Source organism: Peromyscus leucopus, chromosome 18, assembly GCF_004664715.2.
Source record: "Peromyscus leucopus breed LL Stock chromosome 18, UCI_PerLeu_2.1, whole genome shotgun sequence".
NCBI classification, from domain to species: domain Eukaryota; kingdom Metazoa; phylum Chordata; class Mammalia; order Rodentia; family Cricetidae; genus Peromyscus; species Peromyscus leucopus.
Window position 1 is genome coordinate 39870687 of NC_051078.1, and position 20305 is coordinate 39890991.

Consider the following 20305-nt stretch of genomic DNA (forward strand, 5'->3'; position numbering starts at 1 on the left):
GATAATACACTCTTACTTCTGAACTATGCCCCCAACCCTCTGTGAATTTGTATCCTTGAGGATCTATTCCTCCCCCTTCCTTCTCTCCTAACAGATGAAAACAGTGCATTCTCATGATCTGTCGGAGTCATTATCTTCTAGGTCTTGGGATCACAGATGAGGATCGTAAGGGCAGTTTGCCTTCTCTTTCAGATAACCTCCCCTTTCTAACTAGATGCTAACGGAAGCAGACTTCAGAAGCATCTGGAACCCACTCTTCTTGGTACCCCTCCCTATGCTGTCCCTGGCTCAGAGGCAGGGGAGACCCAGGCCTTTGTTTGGGGCTATCTTGTCCTGTTCTGAAATGAGAAATCTTCCATATGTGAGGAGGATGGCCGTCGACTATGTGGTTCCACAAATCTTCAACCACCACATCCTTCCCAGATCTGAGACTTTACTGGTTCCTCAGCTTTGGAGGTTTATTTCTCATTTGGTTCACATGGGAAAACGTGTTAGCACTCTGCTGGAATCCCAGCCAAAGCCAAGGTTCTAGTATCTCCCAGCTACTGGTTTGCTAGAAACAACAAATCTCTTAGAATTGGGAGCAAAATGAAGATAGTCTCATTCAGATTATAGGTCTCCCTGGGACTCTTCTCCAGGAAGGAAATGTGTCATGGGAGGGTGGTGAGGGGGGTGGGGGGTGGAAGTGGGGGGTAGCTTTGAGGTTTAAGAAGCTCAACTCACTCATTCTTCCTTCTGACTCACTCTTCCTTCCAGCTGCCTGAGGACCCAGATGTAGGACTCTCAGCCCCTTCTCCAGCACCACGTCTGCCTGCACTCAGCCACGCTTCCCGCCATGACAATAATGGACTAAACCTCTGAACTGTAATCCAGCCCCCAGTTAAATGTTTTCTTTTATAAGAGTTGCCGTATGCCGGGCGTTGGTGGCGCACGCCTTTAATCCCAGCACTCGGGAGGCAGAGGCAGGCGGATCTCTGTGAGTTCGAGGCCAGCCTGGTCTACAGAGTGAGCTCCAGGAAAGGCGCAAAGCTACACGGAGAAACCCTGTCTTGAAAAAACAAAAAAAACAAAACAAAAAAAAGAGTTGCCGTGATCATGGTGTCTCTTCACAGCAATAGAAACGCTAACTACGACACTGCCCCAGTGATTGTGTGTGTGTGTGTTTCTTTCCATGATCAGTAGCATGACAAGGATTGAAACATGAGTGAAACCAAAGATAGCCTGGATACATTGCTCTGAGAACAAGAAAGAGAAATGCGGCCGGGTGGCGGCGGCGGCGGCGGCGGCGGCGGCGGCGGCGGCGGCGCACGCCTTTAGTCCCAGCACTCGGGAGGCAGAGCCAGGTGGATCTCTGTGAGTTCAAGGCCAGCCTGGGCTACCAAGTGAGCTCCAGGAAAGGCGCAAAGCTACACAGAGAAACCCTGTCTCGAAAAACCAAAAAAAAAAGAAAGAGAAATGCATTTTTTGTTTTGAAGAGTTTATACAATGGACAATGGATATATTCACAAGGATGGTTTTGGATCACCAAGATTAAGATCTAGGATTGAGTCTGTTTGTTTCTGTTGGGAGAATAGACAACCTTCTGGTTTAGCTGGTTATGTCTTTCGTTAAAGTAAACAGGGCTCTGGGGCCACGTCGCTTCACCTGTGTTGCCTGGTGCAATCACTATGTAGGGCACAGACGCAGAATCAGCACATCACACACACACAAATTTTAGCACATCTAAAAAGCCAGTTCTGCTAAACACTCAAATATTAGTGGTTGCTAGGAGTTAAATGGAGAGAGGCATGAGTGGGTGAAGTGCAGAGGGCGTTTAGGGCAGTGACAGGAGTGTCTGTGACAGCATAGTATGGCTACATGTCACTTTATATTGGTTCACATCCATACAGCATAGAACACCAATCACGGACTCTCATGTGAACTGTGGGCTTTGGGTGATAAGGACATGCCCTGTAGTTCATCACTGTTAACGAATGTGCCACGCTGGTACAGTACAGGGTATTGACAGTACAGTAATGTAGTCTGAATATGAAATGTCTCCCTCAGACACCCATGTGAATTGCTTGTTCCTCAAGTGATGAAACTGTATTGGAGGTGCTGGGAACTTTCGAAGGTAGAGCCTCGCTGGAAGCCGTGGGTCACTGGGGTGTGCCTTTGAAGGTTATGTCCTAGCTTCGGTCCCCTCCTCTCCGATTCCCGTCCCCTGTGACGTGAGCAATCCTCCTCTGGCACATGTTATTGGACACATGGTTTTCTGCCTCAGCACACATGAGAAATCAATGCAGCCCAACACCAAGACTGGAATCTCTCGAGCCATGGTTGAGAGTAAATATTCTCACTTAAACTTATGCTTTTGGGTATCTTGTTCATATCAATAACAAGACTAACTAATACAGCAGGAGAGGGGTTAGCAATAAATGTGAAAATTCCACTCGATTTGGCTGTGAACCTAAACTGATCTTAAAATTCCATTTTTAAAAAAGTCGTTCTTCCTTATAAAGTTCTGAAAAGACTAACAACAAAACCCTGATAGTTCATTCCTTCTTCAGGAGGCTGGAGAACAGTGTGAGCTATGGTGTTGGGAGGATACAGCTTGGTCTCCACTGGTTGTATGAATAAGGCCCCCAATCCTTTCCTCATCAGTCTCTTGTGCTAGAGGATTTTAAATAATTTCTTCTTCTGGCCTGTGAAAAGAGGACTTAGGAATTTTCAATCACAACTTCAAGTCTAAGTTTTAATTTAATAAAACTGATTTATATATCCCTCATTTTCAAAAGAATTAAGCAGTCTATAACAATATATACAGCTATTAACTTTATTAAATTATTATCAAAAAGACAGATTAGGTTTCAAAATAAAGGGTCAGTGTATTTAATAGTTCTAAGGTTAACACAGTCAGTATGATAGAGTTGATTACTGCTCTGAGCCTCTAGACAACCTTGGCCATGTCAGTTTTAAAATGAGAAACATAAAACATAAAGTTTCTCAGTATAAATTTTAAACAGTTTGTGTAATATGTCTCCCATGATACCATTAGAAGGGATATGGGAGAAAGTGTGGTGATCTGTCTCCCATGATAGCATTAGAGGGACTACAGAAAAAGGGTGTGTGTGTGTGTGTGTGTGTGTGTGTGTGTGTGTGTGTGTGAGAGAGAGAGAGAGAGAGAGAGAGAGAGAGAGAGAGAGAGAGAGAGAGAGAGAGAGATGCTTAAAGTTTGCTGAAAGGGCCTGGAGAGATGGCTTAGTGGTTAAGAGAACTAGCTGCACTTCCAGAAGACCTGAGTTTGGTTCCCAGCATCAACATCAGCCAGCTCACAACTGTCTGTACCTACAGCTCCAGGGGATCTGATATTCTCTTCTGGCTTCTGTGGTTATTGCCTGCTCCCCACGTATGGTAGCCGGAAGTTTCTCCAGTCCTGCCTGGCCCTGTGGTCGGGACCAGTCTCTCCCACCCACGTCCAGCAGCTGCTTGGTCTCAAGTAAACACACAGAGGTTTGTATTATTTACAAACTGTGTGGCCTATGGCTCAGGCTTCTTGTTAGCTAGCTCTTATAACTTAACCTCTTCCTATTAATCTATATGTTGCCACATGGCCATGGTGTTACCGGTCTGCTGGCATCTTGTGGCTCCTTGGGTGGTTGACTGGCATCTCTCTTTACTCTCCTTTCTTCTTCTGTCTCTTCCATTCCAATGTCCTGCCTAACCTTATTCTGCCTCGCCAACTGGCCAAATAGCACCAATCAGAGCAACCCATATTCACAGCGTACAGAAACACATCCCACAGCACTTCCCCTTTTCTGTCTAATCAAAAAAGAAGGTTTTATCTTTAACGTGGTAAAATTACATAGAATAAAACCGTTATCAAGCAAGAATTACAGTTACAATATCCGGTGGACAGTGGTCCCTGCAGACTCAACTGGTGAGAGTGTTGAGAATAAGCCCTTAACAGGACATCTATCACCTGTCCCCTGTCCCCCAAGGCTCAGGATACATCAGAGAAGAAGGGAAAGAAAGAGTGTAAGAGCCAGAGGATGGGGAAGAGTGCAGTGGAACTTTATCTTCCAGAATGACATACCTGTATTCATGAACTTAGCTGTGGCTACTCTCACAAGATCTGCAAAGGATTAGACTTGCCAACAAGGATCCCTTCAAAGTGTTCTATTCAATGTTTCTCAGTGCATTGGCAACATTGTACAATCACCTCTATCATCTAATCCCAGACCATTTTATCACACCCAAAAGAGGCCCATGTTTAATATAGTGATTCACTTGTCGTCCCCCCACCCCCACGCCAGTAAATTATGAACTAAAAGAAAATTAAGAATGAAAAATGAGTAAGTTGAAAGACACAGAACATTATCTCTGGATGTTTTGGGTGTAGAACACATGAATCTAAGCCCTTCCTTCCTTGGAAGACTATGAAGAATTAGAAGCAGTATTGCCAACGCACAATAAGATATGCTATGCTCATGACAAAATGACAGAAATTAAAGTCCATCACTCTGGGGCTGGAAAGATAGAGCTCAGCTAGTGAAATGCTTCTCTTCTAAGTATGAGGACCTGAGTTGAATCTCCTGAACCCACATAAAAAGCCAGGGTTGGTGGTGAGAGCTTCTAAGCTGGGGAGATGGAGAGAGGCAAAGTCCCACGTTCTATTGAGAGACTCTATCTCAAAAAACAAGGACAGCTCCTGAGGAACACCTGAGGTTAACCTCTAGCCTGGTGCATGTCTGGCAAGGATACATACAGTTGTACACGCACAAACATGTAAATACACCTGGGCAGCGCACACACATACACACGCACGCACGCACACACTCCATCATCTTCAAATTCTTGCAATAGAAGCTGTCCTCTTGCCCATCTTAGACATTTTAGCCTGAAACATAGGCAGAGCAGAGACAGGGGAGACAGCATGAGGGTGGTGGGACCACGGAGGGGCTACCTGAATGGGTAGCGGGGAGACTGAGAGGCTGTGAGCAGTGAAATCAGGTATATTTTCGGAACAATTTACCTCTTTCATCAAGCAAGTAGGATAAAGAGTCCTGGTTGCTCTAATTGTGGAACAGCGGCACTGGGGTAATCTGAGAACTTCTCAGAAACGCAGAATATCCGATCCCACCTCTGCATCAGAATGTGCATTTCAACACGGCCCCGTGTGAGGAGCACGGCTTTCCTGAAGTTCTAAGGGCACTTTACAAAAGTAAGAGAGAAGGCTGAGTGCTCAGTACCCAGTCCCTAGACCTGCGAGGACAGGCGGCTTGGGAACCAAGAAAGGGGTGGGGCCAGAGCCGGAGCTGCAGAGTCCAACCAACCAGCCGCTTCTGTCACCCATTTCCAGTATGCATTTGGCTACCTGTCCTCGCTTTCTTGGAGAATCCCCTTCTACGGCCCCGGAAACTTGGCTTGCCCAGCCTGGGCCTGGGAAGTTCGTCCTGTCTTCCGAGTCTTCTGAACCGTGGAGTCAAAAGCAGGGCGGTGGGCGGACGGACGCCCGGGCCCCGCCCCCCAGCCCGGGAGCCCCGCCCCCCGCCGCCCCGCGGGGGCGGAGGGAAAGCCAAGCCCCTCCCCTTCCGAGCCACCCGGAAGTGACGTCATGTAGGAGCGGGCAGGTCTTTCGGTGCTCTTCCCCCTCCGGTGCTCTTCCTCCCCGGTCCCTTCCCTCCCTTTTCCCCCTTTACTCCCCGGGGTCGGGGTTCTGCGGCCGCGGGAGTGGCGGAGGAGATGGCGTAAGCGCCCGGCGGCGGCCAGGCGCGCGGCCCGAGCAGCCACAGCCCGGAGGCATTGAGGCAGCGGGCGGGGGCCGGGCCCCAGCACCGCCCCTCCAGGTAGCCGGCTGCGAGGTGAGTGAGTGACCGATCGCGGGCGCCGGGCGCCCCGGGGTCTGCGGCCAGCAAGTGGGCTACGGCCTCCCCGAGCCTCGCGGCCAGCGACTGTTGCCCAGTGACGGGCCGGGTCGAGCGGGCCGGCGGTGGGAGGCCCGGGAAGACCGACCCAGGTAGCGCGACAAGCGGAAGGGAGCGGGTCTCAGAGGACGGTGACTCCCAGGCGAGGCCTTCGGGCGACGGGAGGGAGACTCGGTGCCGGGGTCGCCGACTGCTGGGAGAGTTCCCCCCGAGCCGGAGCAGGAGCTCGGGTTTCCGCGGTGGAGATCTCGCTATCCTTTTGGGAAATTGGACACTGCACCGGGACTGGTGAGACAGGCCCCCTTGTTTCTGAGACTCGGGTTCTGGTAACCTGGGTCACCAACTAAGGCCCCCCCGCACTCCGCTGGCCCTTCTCTGACGGTGGTTGTCTTTCTGGACTGGACGGTTATTGTGTGTGAGGTGGGTGGGGCAGATAAGGTTTGTGAGAATAAAATCCCCATGGGGGCTCCAGTGCGCTTGTTTGTTTAAGCTACAGAGAAAGGATAAAGGTTTAGACAGATAAAGCTTGCAGAAACTTCTTGGGATTCAACTGGACACGTTGCCTGTGATCAGTAATTAAGGCCACCACTGTCACCAAATCTACCTCTCTACCAGGATTGATGAGACTCCAGGGCAGCGACTTACAAGTGATTTGATTGTAAGTTCCAGCTGTGGTTTTTGCACATCAAATCCAGGGATTGTATGGTGACACTTTAAAAAGCTTTCTTTAAGTTATCTAGGTAGTATGCCTCTGTTTGGAAAAAGTAATTTAACAAAAATGCTGCAAATCAGTCACCCATTGTAAAACCCGAGCCTGTCTGGTGATTGCTGGAAAGATTCCTTTTCGACTTTGAAGGCTTTTCCCTCCTTAATAAAGGCTGGAGGAGAAGGGGGTTGTGTAAGGGAAAGTAACCCATCTGAAGATATGGGGCTTTATTCTGTTCAGATATATCTTACTCACATGGGAAAATTCTTCATTTCGTCTGTAAGAGCCGTAAACAACTAATACTCGTGTGTTGTAATTCCACACAATAGGACATTGCCATACAAATCCATTCTGTATTTGGAAATGATACCATTTTGATGTAGTTGAAATTTGTGATCTATCCTCTCAAGGAAAGAGTAGGGTCCTCTTACTGTGTTTCAACTCCCCTTCTATAGGAGTTGAAATCTGTCAAGTCTCTATCATGCCTCATTCTCCATTTCTTATGAAATCCTGTTGACTTTACCTTTTAAACATTTCTTGAGTTCTCATTGTCTTCATCTTCAGCATTACCTTCTAGTTCTATCCACCATCATTTCTCTCCCATCCCATTAAGTCTCTAGCATCTAGAATTGTTAACTCTTGGAGTTTCTATGCTAGAATTGATTATTTTCAAACTATAGATCTGATCCAGTTGCTTCTTCTCATTGGTTCTAGGATTACCTGGAAATCTTAATGTGCTCTGTAAAGCCCTGCACAGCTGTCCCCTCTGTGTGCTCTTCCAGCTTCATCTCTACAGTGCCTTTGGCATTCTTTTCCTCCCTTGTCACTGTGTCTACTGTCTTATCTTTCTGTTTCTCCTTCCACTACGTGGCTGTTGGTTATACTTCCCAGCAGTGTCCACGAGAGCCTGGAGATGTTCTAAAAGACCTTTGCTTCCGGTTAATGCCTGTTATCATATTGTTCACTTCAGGGAGACTTGATCAGTATAAATTCTCATCACTAAGTGTTCTCAGGACACCATCTCAGGGTTCCTATAGTTATGTCCCTCATCTGCTGATACTGCATAAATGCTTGTTAAACGAGTGAATTCACTGAGTGCTTACTAAGTGCACCAGAAATGTACTAAGTATTCTAGTTGTATCATTATCTTTAATAACCACAACAGTCATTAGGAAGTGTGGGTGACTTTCCCTCCTTTTTCATAGATTAAAAATTATGTTAGGTAGACTAATGTATTAGTTGGGGTTCAAAGTATATTATAAAGAGGATTATTAGGTTGGCTTCCACAACAGGAGCCGGGCAGTTCCAACATTGGCCATATGCATGCTAGAGTGCCTAACCTGGTAGATGTTCAGTCCCCAAGGCTGCATATCTGTAGGCCCATTCTGGTGTAGAAGGTTTGGAATATTCGTGGAGAGCAGCTTGCTTCTGTCTCTATTGGGAGGCTGAAGAATCTGGGTTCTGCTGTCAGCAGGGACGGCGACAGCAGTGGCAGCAGCAGGGTAGATTTAGTCACCTGCGAGGCATGAAAGCGGGCAGGGAAAATCAGCCCTGCTCCACCCTCAGATCTCTGTAGATCAGGGCTGCCGCTGGAAGGAGTTGCCTACTGGGGGGGGGGGCAGTCTTCCTCCCCACAGTTCATTCTTCCACAAAATCCCCTCACATACCCACCTTAGTTGACCCCAGGTCCAGTGATGTTGACAAGTGATGGTAACCATTACACAGGGTATTAGCATTGGTATTGGCTGTTGCATACATGAAGCCCTCGATTCTCCTACATTGCCGCATGTCAGAGTCACCAATGTACCAGTGATCAAGCCTCAGATGCTCTAAGTGCAGCTTACACACTGCAGTTTATGGTTCTATTCTTAGAGTCGGGACAGTCCATAGGACGCGGTTACCAGGGACTTAGATGTTTACCAGTTTGAAACCTTTGTGTTGTGGAACTCCTAAGTGTTTCACGAGTTCATTGTCACACATAGTGCTACTTTACACTTCGATTTTTCCCTTTCCTTCCTTCTGTTTTCTCCTCCCTTCTTTCTTTTCCCTTCCTCCCTTTCTTCCCTTTTCCCCTTCCTTTCCTCCTTTCCCTCCCTCCTGTCCCCTTTCTTTTAAGTTTATACACAATTTTTTTAAAAATTGCATTTATTTGGTATGTGCACTGTGTGGGTATTTGTGCTATGGTGTACATGTTGGGGTCAGGGCAAATTACCGCAGTAGGTTCTTTCTTCCACCGTGTGGGTCCTAGGGATGGAACTTGGGTCAAGTTTGGCAGCCCTAGGTTTTTAGGAAGGCTCTCATGTAGACCAGGCTGGCCCTGAACTTAACTGTTTAGCCAAGACAGGACCTGAACTCCCGATCCTTCTGCCACTGGGCATGATGGGTTTCTCTCTCTGTCTCTTCCTCCTTCCTCTTTCCTTCCCTTCTTCCATCTGCTTCTCCCCTCTCCCTCCCTTTCATCTCCCGACACTGTGTAAGTAACATTTTTATTGTAATACATTGAACAAAAATGCAAGCCAGTGCTAGTTTTTAATACTCTTGGGCAGTAAAAGACTCTAGTTATTTGAGATGGAAGAGTTATTCTAGCATAATGTGATTTTACGTATTACTTTTTTTGGTTGTATCTAGTGTTCATGATCAATTAATTCCCTGTGTAACATGCTACCCACTTTTGCCAGGTATATATGCAGTCTAGTGTTACAGCAGATTCACCTCTTGGTTCCATCGAAAGCCAGATGGTAGAGGGAGACAGTCGGGGAGCAAGACTGAAGTTACTTCACTCAGATTCATAGTCACTGAGCTTAAAGTGGCAGGGGGAAGATGGTTGAGGTTGAGTTCCAGGTGACATCTTAGTGGATGAGAAGAAATGGCTTGGATATGAACAAACATTTCTCTCATTTATAATTCTGTCTTTTAGGAAAAAAATCGGCTCATTTCTCTTCTCATTAATCAAATAAAAATTGAAAAGCTATCATTTTTAGAAAAGATCCAACCTGCCTGGGTCAAGTTTCTACCAGGCTAGCACTGCGCACTTTTAATCCCAGCATTTGGGAAGCAGAGCTTGGTGGATCTTGGTGAGTTTGAGGCCAGCCAGGACGAAATGGTGAGACCCTGTTTCAAGTACACAAACCAAAAGCCAACCAACCAAATCTCATGTAAGTTTAGGTAGTAATTTACTGTGCTGCTTTTCATTTTGTTTTGTGTTTGTTTCAGGCTGTATTTCATACATAGATTCACTGAAAACAATCCTCCCCTTGGCCTGTTCCACTTACTTTGGTTTTTGTTTGTTTGTTTGTTTGTTTTGTTTTTTTTTTCCGAGACAGGGTTTCTCTGTGTAGCTTTGTGCCTTTCCTGGAACTCACTCTGTAGCCCAGGCTGGCCTCAAACTCACAGAGATCCGCCTGGCTCTGCCTCCCGAGTGCTGGGATTAAAGGCGTGCACCACCACCGCCTGGCTATGTGCTTTTCCTTGAGTTTCTTTGGATGACCCTTCCCAAGGCAACAGTCTTCTGTACTTACTCATGGTGCTTAAAGTTTTTCCATCAGTGCAGACACCTGTCTCAGTTTGGGGCTTCTATATCAAAAACTCTATATTTCCTTATATTGTTATTTGCACAACTCAAATTATCCATATCCAAAATTGAGTTCCCCCTCCCCTACCAACAGTTACACCAATGCCCTGACTTGGTAAATGGCTTCCTCTCCACTTGGAGTTTGGAACTGGATTGCAGGTGAAGAGGGGGAGTCCTGGCTTTGTCTCCTCCCTTTGTGAAGTCACTAAGTTCTTGTCACTCTAAGCAGAACTTGTTTATCTTTTCTTTGTTCTTCCTCACTGCTGTTTCCTTGCTTCAACAGTTTGAAATGTGAAGTGTAACAAAGTTGCATAACGTAGTTATTTCATAATTATAAAGACATTTCTTTGTAGCTAGCCATCTTCGTCTCTGTTTCCACATGTAGTTTCCTTGGTTCTCTTGGTTTTTTGCCGTCTAAACTGTGTCATCTCTGAATACATGGTGACGGTCTCTCCAGCCTTCCATGCTCCCAGCCTCCACCCAGTGTATCTTCTGCTCAGTTGGATGAATTGACTAGTCATCTACACAATGCCAGGGAGCCTTCTGTGACTTCTCAGGGCCGGGTTTGTTCATATCATTCATTGCTCTGGGTAGTCTGGACTTTCTGGTGTCCTTTGCCATATTTTCTTCCTGCTTTTGTCTGAATGGCTTTGTTTTTATCCTATATCCTTCCCATTCTCTAGTCCTTGCTGCATGCCTTAAAAGCAAACATCTTTAACTTTACTCTCTGGGGAAGTCTTCGGTCCCTATGACTTTGCTCTGTAACGCTGCATGTCAAGTATGTAACATTTTATCACTTGTCTGAAGAATGAATCCTTCATAGTTCATTTTCCTTTATTCTCCTTCCCTCGGTTTCTTAGAATGATATCAGTCACCTAAGGGGTTTTCAAAAATAACTGATTAATTTCCATGTCTCCTGCCTGTGGGGGACCAGCCCCCACTTTTACAACCAGGGTACTCTTGAGCAGGGAGAAGTGGGAAACATTTAGACAGAAAGAGGTGCCTAGACGACGACGAGAGGAAAGAGAAACACAGGATAGCCTCGGGAGGGCCTGGAACAAAACCCACAAGTCCAGAACTTTATTCCAAAGGGCTTTTTATAACAATGCCAAGGGGCAAAGCAAAAGGACCTCCCCCTGCTAGAATCAACCACGTGTAGACCCTTCCAAACACCTGGTACCCAGGCCCGTGGTCCAGTCATCCTCTTATGCAGTCCTGCTGGGTACAGCCACGAGGAAACCTCGGTGGGCTCCCACACCTGCCTGTGTAATTAGCGTTGGTTCTGTTTGGATGCTCGATGGGTACCTCAGATTTGAACATCAAATCAGATTGTGAAACTCTTTTGTTTTCATCCTAAGTATTTTTGTCATTTTCAGTGTACATTATGATCTTTTCTGTATCACGACATACAATAGTCCTTTCTTTAATATTCTGCCCTCTTTTGTTCCCACCCGAAACATTTTGAGCTCACCTTTTTAAAAATGTTTTGTTTTTAGATTTATTATATCTTAGGTGTGTGAGTATTTTGCCCACATGTATGTATATGCATCATGTGCCTGGTGTCCATAGAAGAGAGAGGAGGGTGATAGATCTATGAAATTTTAGATGGATGTGAGCTACCATGTGGGTGCTAGGAACCAAAGTTGGGTTCTCTGCAAGAGTAACAAGTGCTCTTAACCCCTAAGCCATCTCTCCAGCCCTTTTGAGCTCCTCTTAATGTTTCTATAACATGGCACATTCATTCTCTGATTCATTGCTGGAATTTTGGCAGTCTGGTCTGCTGCAGGACTGATCACCTAAAGAACAGAAATATTTCCATTTACATCTGTCTGTATCCTGCTGTATAACGATGTGCAGAACATGCATGTGGTGCTAGTCTGGCAGAGCTAGAAGAGTGAATCAGTTGGTTTTGAATAGGATTTTGTATTCCTGTACCTTATCAAAGTCAGCAGCAGATGTTCCCAGAGAGCAGCTTGGCACAGCAAATAAGTGTTTTCATAATGCCAATAGCAATATTTTCTGACTGCTTATAAAATGCAGCATCACAGTAGAAAGGGAAAGTGAATCTATTTCCACTTATGTAGTTCAAATCTTTAATCGCAAAAAGTAGGTTATATTTGCATAAATATAACTAACAGAGCAAGCAGAATACAGGCAAATGCTGCTTTAGTCCCGTGGTCTTCAAATATTTTGCTTATGTATCCAGTAAATACATTTTGTGTGTTTTTAGGTTGATGGTATCTGAAGATTTTAAGAGCTGAAATAGTTGCAGAGATCTAATTTCTAGATTGTTGTATAGTGTGGTTGTGCTTTATTTAATCCGAGCCACGGTGTTTAGGTAAATATCATCACAGAGATGTATAGGACCTACAGTTTTTGTTATTGTGTGGTACCAGATATTGAACTCAGGGCCTTGAACATAGGTACACACGCTTGCTACCGCTGAGCTTTATGCCTAGTCATGAGTTAATAGTGTGATGTTTCTGTGTTACTGAGCTAGACCACCCCCACTCCCGTGTGTGTGTGTGTGTGTGTGTGTGTGTGTGTGTGTGTGTGTTAGTTTACTAGGATAGAATCATCTAGGGTCTTCTACATGCTAGAGAAGTGTTGTGCCTTTGGGCTGTGTCTGTAGCCCCCTTTCTACTTTTTAATTTGAGATAGTCTCACTATGTTTCCCAGGCTAGCCTTGAACTTGTAATCTTCTCCCTCAGCTTTCTAGGTAGCGTGATTACAGGCCTGTGCCTCAAGGCCAGGCTTAAGAACTCTTGATATCTCCAACAAAAATGGTGGATTTTTTTTCTTTTAATTCTGTCCATTTTTTTTTCTGCATTTATTTCAAAGCTGTCTTGTTGGGTGTATAGACACTCACAGTCGATGATGAATTGATAGCTTTGTTATTATAAAATGTCCTATTTGTGTTGTAGTCTGTTGTGCCCGTATTAGTATATCTCTGCCATTTTGTTGGACTTTCACACACCTTTGTATTTTTAGTGTATTTTCCTCTAAGCAGCTTATAGTTGAATCTTTCTTTTTAAGTAGTTTGATATTGCTACCTCTTCAGTGGAATTTAAAAGTTATTTTTTCCTGGATGTCTTTATTTTACTTTGATTTTTGAAAGTTTTTCTCCTAACCTATGTAATTTGTGGTAAACTATTACTTTTTTTAAAAAATAAGATTTGTTTTATGTGTGAGTGTTTTGCCTGAATGTGGATGTATGTGCACCATAAGTGTGCCTGGTGGCCACAGAGAAGAGGGTGTTGGATCTCCTGGGCCTGGAGTTAAGCATGGTTGTGAGCCACCAGTGGGTGCTGGAAACTGAACCCAGGTCCTCTGGAAGAGCAGCAGCCATCGTAGCCACCTCTCCAGCCTCAGGGAAGTACTTCAGCACTGAACAGACCTCGTTCAGTTATTCTGTACCTCCACAGTGTATGATGCAAATTCCGAGACGTGTTTTCTGTGGACACTTTAAGTCTTAGTCCCTGATTTTGAGTTACTCCGTGCGATTGTTTTAGGCATGTTTTTCTTTGTGTTTTATCCTTTTCTGTGGTGTACTGAGTTCCTTGGAACTTTGTATAGTTGGATGAAATTTGGCAAAGAACTGCATATTATTTTTTGAAATATTTTTCCATCTCTAAATTTGGGGATTACAGGTCCGTGCTGCCTGTTTGGTGCTGCAAATGAAGAGGGCAGGCTTACTCTGTTTTCTCTTTCTTCATAGTCAGCTGATAGAGTGATAGTGATACACCGTGTGAAATATTTAGGCCTAGAAAGGAAACCGATGGAATTTGAAATAATTTAAAAAGATTGAGGGCTGGAGAGATGGCTCAGTGGTTAAGAACACCGACTGCCAGAGGTCCTGAGTTCAATTCCCAGCAACCACGCTGTGGCTCACAACCACTTGTAATGAGATCTGATGCCCTCTTCTGGCCTGCAGGGACACATGCAGGCAAAATAATGTATACATAATAAATAAATTAATTAAAAAAAAGATTTATAAAACTATGCTGAGGACTCTCTCTCGATGCTTAAATAAACAAAATCTAACATGGGGTTCTAGTGATACCTCCAATTCTCTCTGGATTCTTTTTCTTCACTTTTTTGTTTTTCTTTTTTGAGACAGGATCTCTATGTAGCTCTGGCTGTCCTGGAGCTCTCTATGTACACCAGACTGGCTCGAATTCACAGATATCCACCTGCCTCTGCCTCTCAAATTCCGGGAATAAAGGCATTCATCATCATGCCTGGCTCTCTCTTTGAATTCTTTATCTGACTTTAGGTTAGAAACCTCTATTTTGAATTGTCTAAGCTGTGGAGACCCACAGAGGTTTCCTAGTGAGAACTGACTCAGGGTCCCAGAATCTGAACTTTCTTTACCCAGCAGGGCTGCATCAGGGGATGATTTGACGATGGGCGTGGTTACCAGGTGTTTGGAAGGGTCTGCACTTGGCTGTGCGGTGTGCTTTGATCTTGCAAGGGGGAGGTCTTTTGCCCCACCCCTTGGCATGCTATAAAAAGCCCTTTTGAATAAACGGAAAAGGCTGTTGGGTATTAATTCAGGCCCTCATGAAGCTATCCTGTGTTTCCATCTTCCCGTCAGGTAGGTCTCTAGTGTTTTCTTATTTCTCTCTCATAAGAACCCGTCAAAAGGTGGGAGCTGGCCTCCCACACTAAGCCCATGTCTTTGAAAAAATTTCCTGTAATTACAGACTTAGGGATGCTCTAGTTTGAAGAAAACTTCCTTGAGACAGCAGATAACATTTTTAAATGAGAAACGTTAAATGTAACAATTGTTAATCATTAACAAAAAGTTACTGATGATTATGTTTACTAAGCAGTTACTAATAAATGATCATCAAAAACACTGAATTATATCAAATCCTCATTATTTATTTATTTATTTATTTATTTATTTTTAGTTTTTTTGAGACAGGGTTTCTCTGTGTAGCTTTGCGCCTTTCCTGGAACTCACTTGGTAGCCCAGGCTGGCCTCGAACTCACAGAGATCCTCCTGCCTCTGTCTGCCTTCCGAGTGCTGGGATTAAAGGCATGCGCCACCACCGCCCGGCGTCATTATTTATTTTTTGATCAGGGTTTCTGTGTAGAGAGAGATGCCTGTTCTGGATCTCGCTCTGTAGACCAGGCTGGCCTTGAACTCTGAGATCCGCCTGGCTCTGCCTTCCAAATGCTGGTATTAAAGGTGTGCAGCACTGCCCGGCCAAAGCCTCATAAATTAAGTACATTTTATGACCTCATGCTTATCTATTTGTGTGTGGCTGGCAAGAAAGAGGGAGGAGCTGTGAGGGTGGGAAGAGAGTGAGAAGCCTCACTGTGGCTGCCTGTGCTGGCCAGAGGACAGCCTCGGGCTGGTTCTGGTCTTCTGTCTCTTGGAGGCAGGGTATTTTTTGTTCACTGTGTGCCCAGTTAGCTGGCCCAGAGCTCCTGGGTATCCTCCTGTCTCTGTCCCTCCTGTAGCGGTGCTGGAAGCATGGATGCTCTCTACTGTAGCTGTTTTTTCAGGTGTGTTCTAGGGTTGTCGGGCCTGTGTGACACGGTTTACCTACTCGGCCACCTCCCTAGCTTTTGTACATTTTCTTTTTCCATTTAATCCCCCTCCCTTTGCTGTCAGTGTTTTCCTGTTCCTGCTCCTCACTGTTGTGTTACGGAATAGTATTACTATTATTTTTTTCCGGGACAGAGTTTCTCTGTGTAGCTTTGGCACCATTCCTTGAACTCACAGAGATCCGCCTGCCTCTGCCTCCCAAGTACTGGGATTAAAGGCGTGCGCCACCACTGCCTGGCATAGAATATTATTTTAGGGTGTGTTGCTCTTGTTTATGTTGCGTTTGTTTAACTCTGTGAAGCTGTGTTACTTTTCCTGTCTGAAACACCTGATAGTCTAATAAAGAACTGAACGGCCAATAGCATGGCAGGGGAAAGGAAAGGCGGGGCTGGCAGGCAGAGAGACTATATAGAAGGAGAAATCTGAGAGAAAGAAAAAGAAGTAGCCAAAGGAGGAGGACTCTAGGGGCCAGCTATCCAGCAAGCTATGGAGTAAAATTTACATAAGAGAATTGGAAAAGCCCAGAGGCAAAAGGTAGAAGGGATAATTCAAGTTAAGGAAAGCTGGCAAGAAACAGCCATGCTGAGGTCGGGCATTTATAATTAAGAATAAGCCTCCTTGTGTGATCTATTTGGGAGCTGGGTGAGGGGCCTCCCCAAAAGAGCAAAAACAAACAATATATATCATTGTTCTCCTCTTCCGAGGCGTGTCTCACTCTGTAGGCCAGATTGGCCCCAGTTTGTAGCAGCTCTCCTGCCTTAGCCTTCCAAGAACTTGTTTCATAGGTGTGAACCACGGACATGGCTTGTTTTTTGAGATGATTTCAGACTAATGCTGCTCAGGTTGATTTTGAACTCCTGGACTAAAGGGATTCTCCTGACTCAGTGTCATGAGTAACTGGGACTATGGGTCACATCACTGTACCAAGCACTACTTTTCTTTTAGAAAATGGTTTCAGATCATTTCAGGGTTCAATAGTCACACACACACACACACACACACACACACACACACACACGATTTATTGCTGAATGAGACATTGGGTCCTTTAAGATTTATTTTGTTTTTACTGTGAAGAGTGTGTTCTGCACTAAAATTTCTACTCATGGTTACATTTTTCTGAAGACAAAAAAGTCAGCTTACAACTTTATATGGTGGTGTAGTGGTCTTTTGGGGAAGGGGTACATTTAAAAAAGTGTGCCTAAGACAAGTAGAAACTATTCAGTTTTTCCATAACTTTTTGTGTTTCTAGGTAACTTGAACTACCAAGTACTGCAGCCATGGAGTCCATGCTTAATAAATTGAAGAGTACTGTTACAAAAGTAACAGCTGATGTCACTAGTGCTGTTATGGGAAATCCTGTCACTAGAGAATTTGATGTGGGTCGACACATTGCCAGTGGTGGCAACGGGCTGGCCTGGAAGATTTTTAATGGCACAAAGAAGTCAACAAAACAGGTTAGTTATTAAATGTAATATGAACTACACACACCAGATACCAGAGTGAGTGCATTTTTCTATTACGAAATGCCAAAAGTTCTTGAATGGCTGCCCTGAGACAGTTAGTCAGGCTGTCCTCATACTCCAGCTGACTGTAGTTGGGGATGACCTAGAACTTGAATGTCCTGTCTCTACCCACATGTGGGCATTATAAGAAGGAGAGCCAGTAGTTCTGAATGACGTCTTTGTGTGTGGTTTGGACACGTCTAGGTTTGGGTGAACATGTGTGAGGAGGCTGGAGGTCAGCAATGGCATGTCTTCCTCAGTCCCTCTCTGGGTTATCTTTTGAGATTGGGCCTCTCATTGAGTTCAGTGCTCACTGGGTGTCTAGGCTGGCTGCCCCATCATCTCCGGGCACCCGTGGAGTTGTCTCCTCCCCGGCAGGCACCTCTCATTGAGCTCAGTGCTCACTGGGTGTCTAGGCTGGCTGCCCCGTCATCTCCGGGCATCCGTGGAGTTGTCTCCTCCCCGGTAGGCACGTGGTGCTTGCGGGCTCTACACTGGGGTCCTCAGGTCCACACAGCCAGCACCTCTGCTCACTGGCCATCGTTCCAGCCTTCCATGGCCTCTTCGGTGGACTCTTCAGGGCTCCTCTTATGAAATCAGAGCAAATGCTTTGAAATACCTCCTCTGTCTCCTGGTTGCAGATATCTCCTGGTTTGACATATCACCTTGCACTTTATGTCATGTTAGCATTTAGATGGTAATATTCAGTGAAGTATGTGTTTTAGGATAAAATTCTCAGTCTCTAAATTGTTTTAGTGTTTGTCAGTAATTACTGACAGAACACTCTGTTAATTTTTACCAGCATTAAGTATGTCTTACGTAGTACTTTTGTTGTTGGGTAATAGCATTAGGGAATTGAATATGGGTTTCAGACGTGTTTGGTAAGGACTTCACCAGTGAGTTGTACCTCAGCCTAGTTGCTGTGTTATTTGCTCTTCTAGTCTATAGAATTATAGAAAATAGATTTCTCTAATTTTTGTTTGTCCATATTTATTTACTTGGGTGTATTGTTAAACCTGATAGCTTTTACCACCACCAGAGAGGTACAGCTATGGGATATAACCTATTTTAATGGAGTAGTTTGAATGAGTTATATTGAAAAAATTGGCTTAAGACACCAGGAGATGTTTTTAGAAATGTAAAGGATGATTATTTAATTAATTGATAATGTGTATTTGTGCCGTGGGTGTTGGCACATGAATGCATAGACCTTCAGAGGCCAGAGGCAACAGCCCCTGGACTGGAGTTACAGGTGGTTGTGAGCCAACTTGCCATGGGTATTGGGACCGAATTTGAGTCCTTTGGAAGAGCAAGCACTATGTGCTGTTAAACACTGAGCTGTTGTGCCAGCTCCTGTTAAAATTTAAAAATGTAGGTAACTTTTTATTTATTTTCCATATACAACTGTGCCCCTGTGGTGGAGGACAACATGTAATTGATGCCTCTTCCCTTCTACTGTGTGGGTCCTGGGGTTGGAAGTCAGGTCCTCAGGCTTGTTGGCAATTGTAGCGCAATTGGTGTTACAATTTATTAGCAGTTTCTTTTGGAAATATCCAGCTTTAGCTGGGCAGTGGTGGCATATGCCTTTAATCCCAGCACTTAGGAGGCAGAGGCAGGTGGATCCCTGAATCTGGTCTATAGAACAAGTTCTAGGACAGCCAGGGATACACAGAGAAACCCTGTCATGAAAAACAAAACAAAACAAAACAAAAATCCAGGTTTAAATTTCTGTAGAAATATTATTTTCTTGTTTTTTTTTTTTTAATTGCCATTTGGTTGGAAATCTATTGAGATCCAAAGTTGATCTGTCTCTTAAACGATGGTTGATGTAAATTGTCAGTTTTGAACCTTGTTTTCTCTTTCAACTCACTAAGTCTGTCTAACAAGTGAGTGGTTACTAAGTATGGCCTCGCTGAGAAATCATCATGAAGGTGTAAATGGACAGTCTTCTACAGCATTAGTACAGATTGCTCCTGTAGTCATTTTCAGCCATATATTGCTGATGACTAAGATCTATTGTAAGAAATATTGATTTCTTCATTGTAGGAATATCGTAGTGTCATTAATAAACTATGACAACTTTGATATTATTAGGCAGTATAATTTTGGGGGGTACTGTCGTGTACTTTGATGACTAACACATTGTTATGCAGTGACTATGAATAAGATGAAAATCCAGGCCAGACTTAGAGAACACATTTTTATTAGTGTCTTATGCCTCACTAGAGAGTTGAGGGGCTGGTGTTGATGTCAGGGTCCACATGGTAAAATGCCTTGGTAAGTGAGGTGGAAGCTTCTGTTGCTGCTCACAGAGCAGGAGGCCAGGCACAGATGTCAGAGCCACAGTCGGCTGCCAGCTGTTGACCATGTATGAGCGGCTTCTCCCAGGAGGCCTTGCTCTATTCCATTCTTTCCTTAATGTGTTGCTTTGGGGAGTGGGAAGTATCTGGATAAACCAGTGTGTGTGGACGACATAGTTTCTGGGTTTTTTTAATTAACTTTTTTCACAAAATACATTTTGATCATATTTCCTGTCAACTCCTTCCAGATCCTTTCTACCCACCTAGCTTATGTTCTCTGTCTTAGACAACAGCAACAAACCCCCAAAATCAGAACAAAACAAGCAAAAGACCAATAAGACAAAGCAAAGCAAACAAAACCAAATGGAAATACAGTTTTGAATGATTTGTCTTTGGTGTCTGCAACCCCGGGGTCTTCAACCCACAGTATTTCTCACTCTGTCTTCCTCGTGCTGGGATTATTGGTGTGTGCTGTCATACGGGGTTGGCAGGTTTTCTTTACCTAAGAACTGTTGGAATGCTCTTAGATGTTGTCTTAGTTGGGGTTTCTATTGCTGTGGGGAGACAACCATGACCACAGCAACTCTTATAAAGAAGAGCATTTAATTGTGGCGGCTCACTTACAGTTCAGAGGTTCAGTCCATTATGGTCATGGCAGGAAGCAAGGCAGCATGCAGGCAGACATGGTGCTAGAGAAGGAGCTGAGAGTTCTACATCTTGACTCACAGGTAACAGGAAGTGGTCTGTCTCACTGGGC

At 44.7% G+C, this 20305-nt stretch overlaps 1 protein-coding gene across 4 annotated transcripts in view; it reads left to right on the forward strand.

Annotated features, from left to right (window-relative positions):
• Positions 1–5588: 5588 nt before the first annotated feature.
• Scyl2 (SCY1 like pseudokinase 2) overlaps positions 5589–20305 on the forward strand; it is a 57117-nt gene continuing 42400 nt past the window's right edge. For all 4 annotated transcript variants that reach the window (XM_028880315.2, XM_028880316.2, XM_028880317.2 and 1 more), the window contains exons 1-2: positions 5589–5843; positions 16996–17200. In XM_028880315.2, coding sequence (XP_028736148.1) covers positions 17024–17200 — 177 coding nt within the window. In that variant the 5' untranslated portion in view covers positions 5589–5843; positions 16996–17023. The remainder of the gene's footprint in view (positions 5844–16995; positions 17201–20305) is intronic.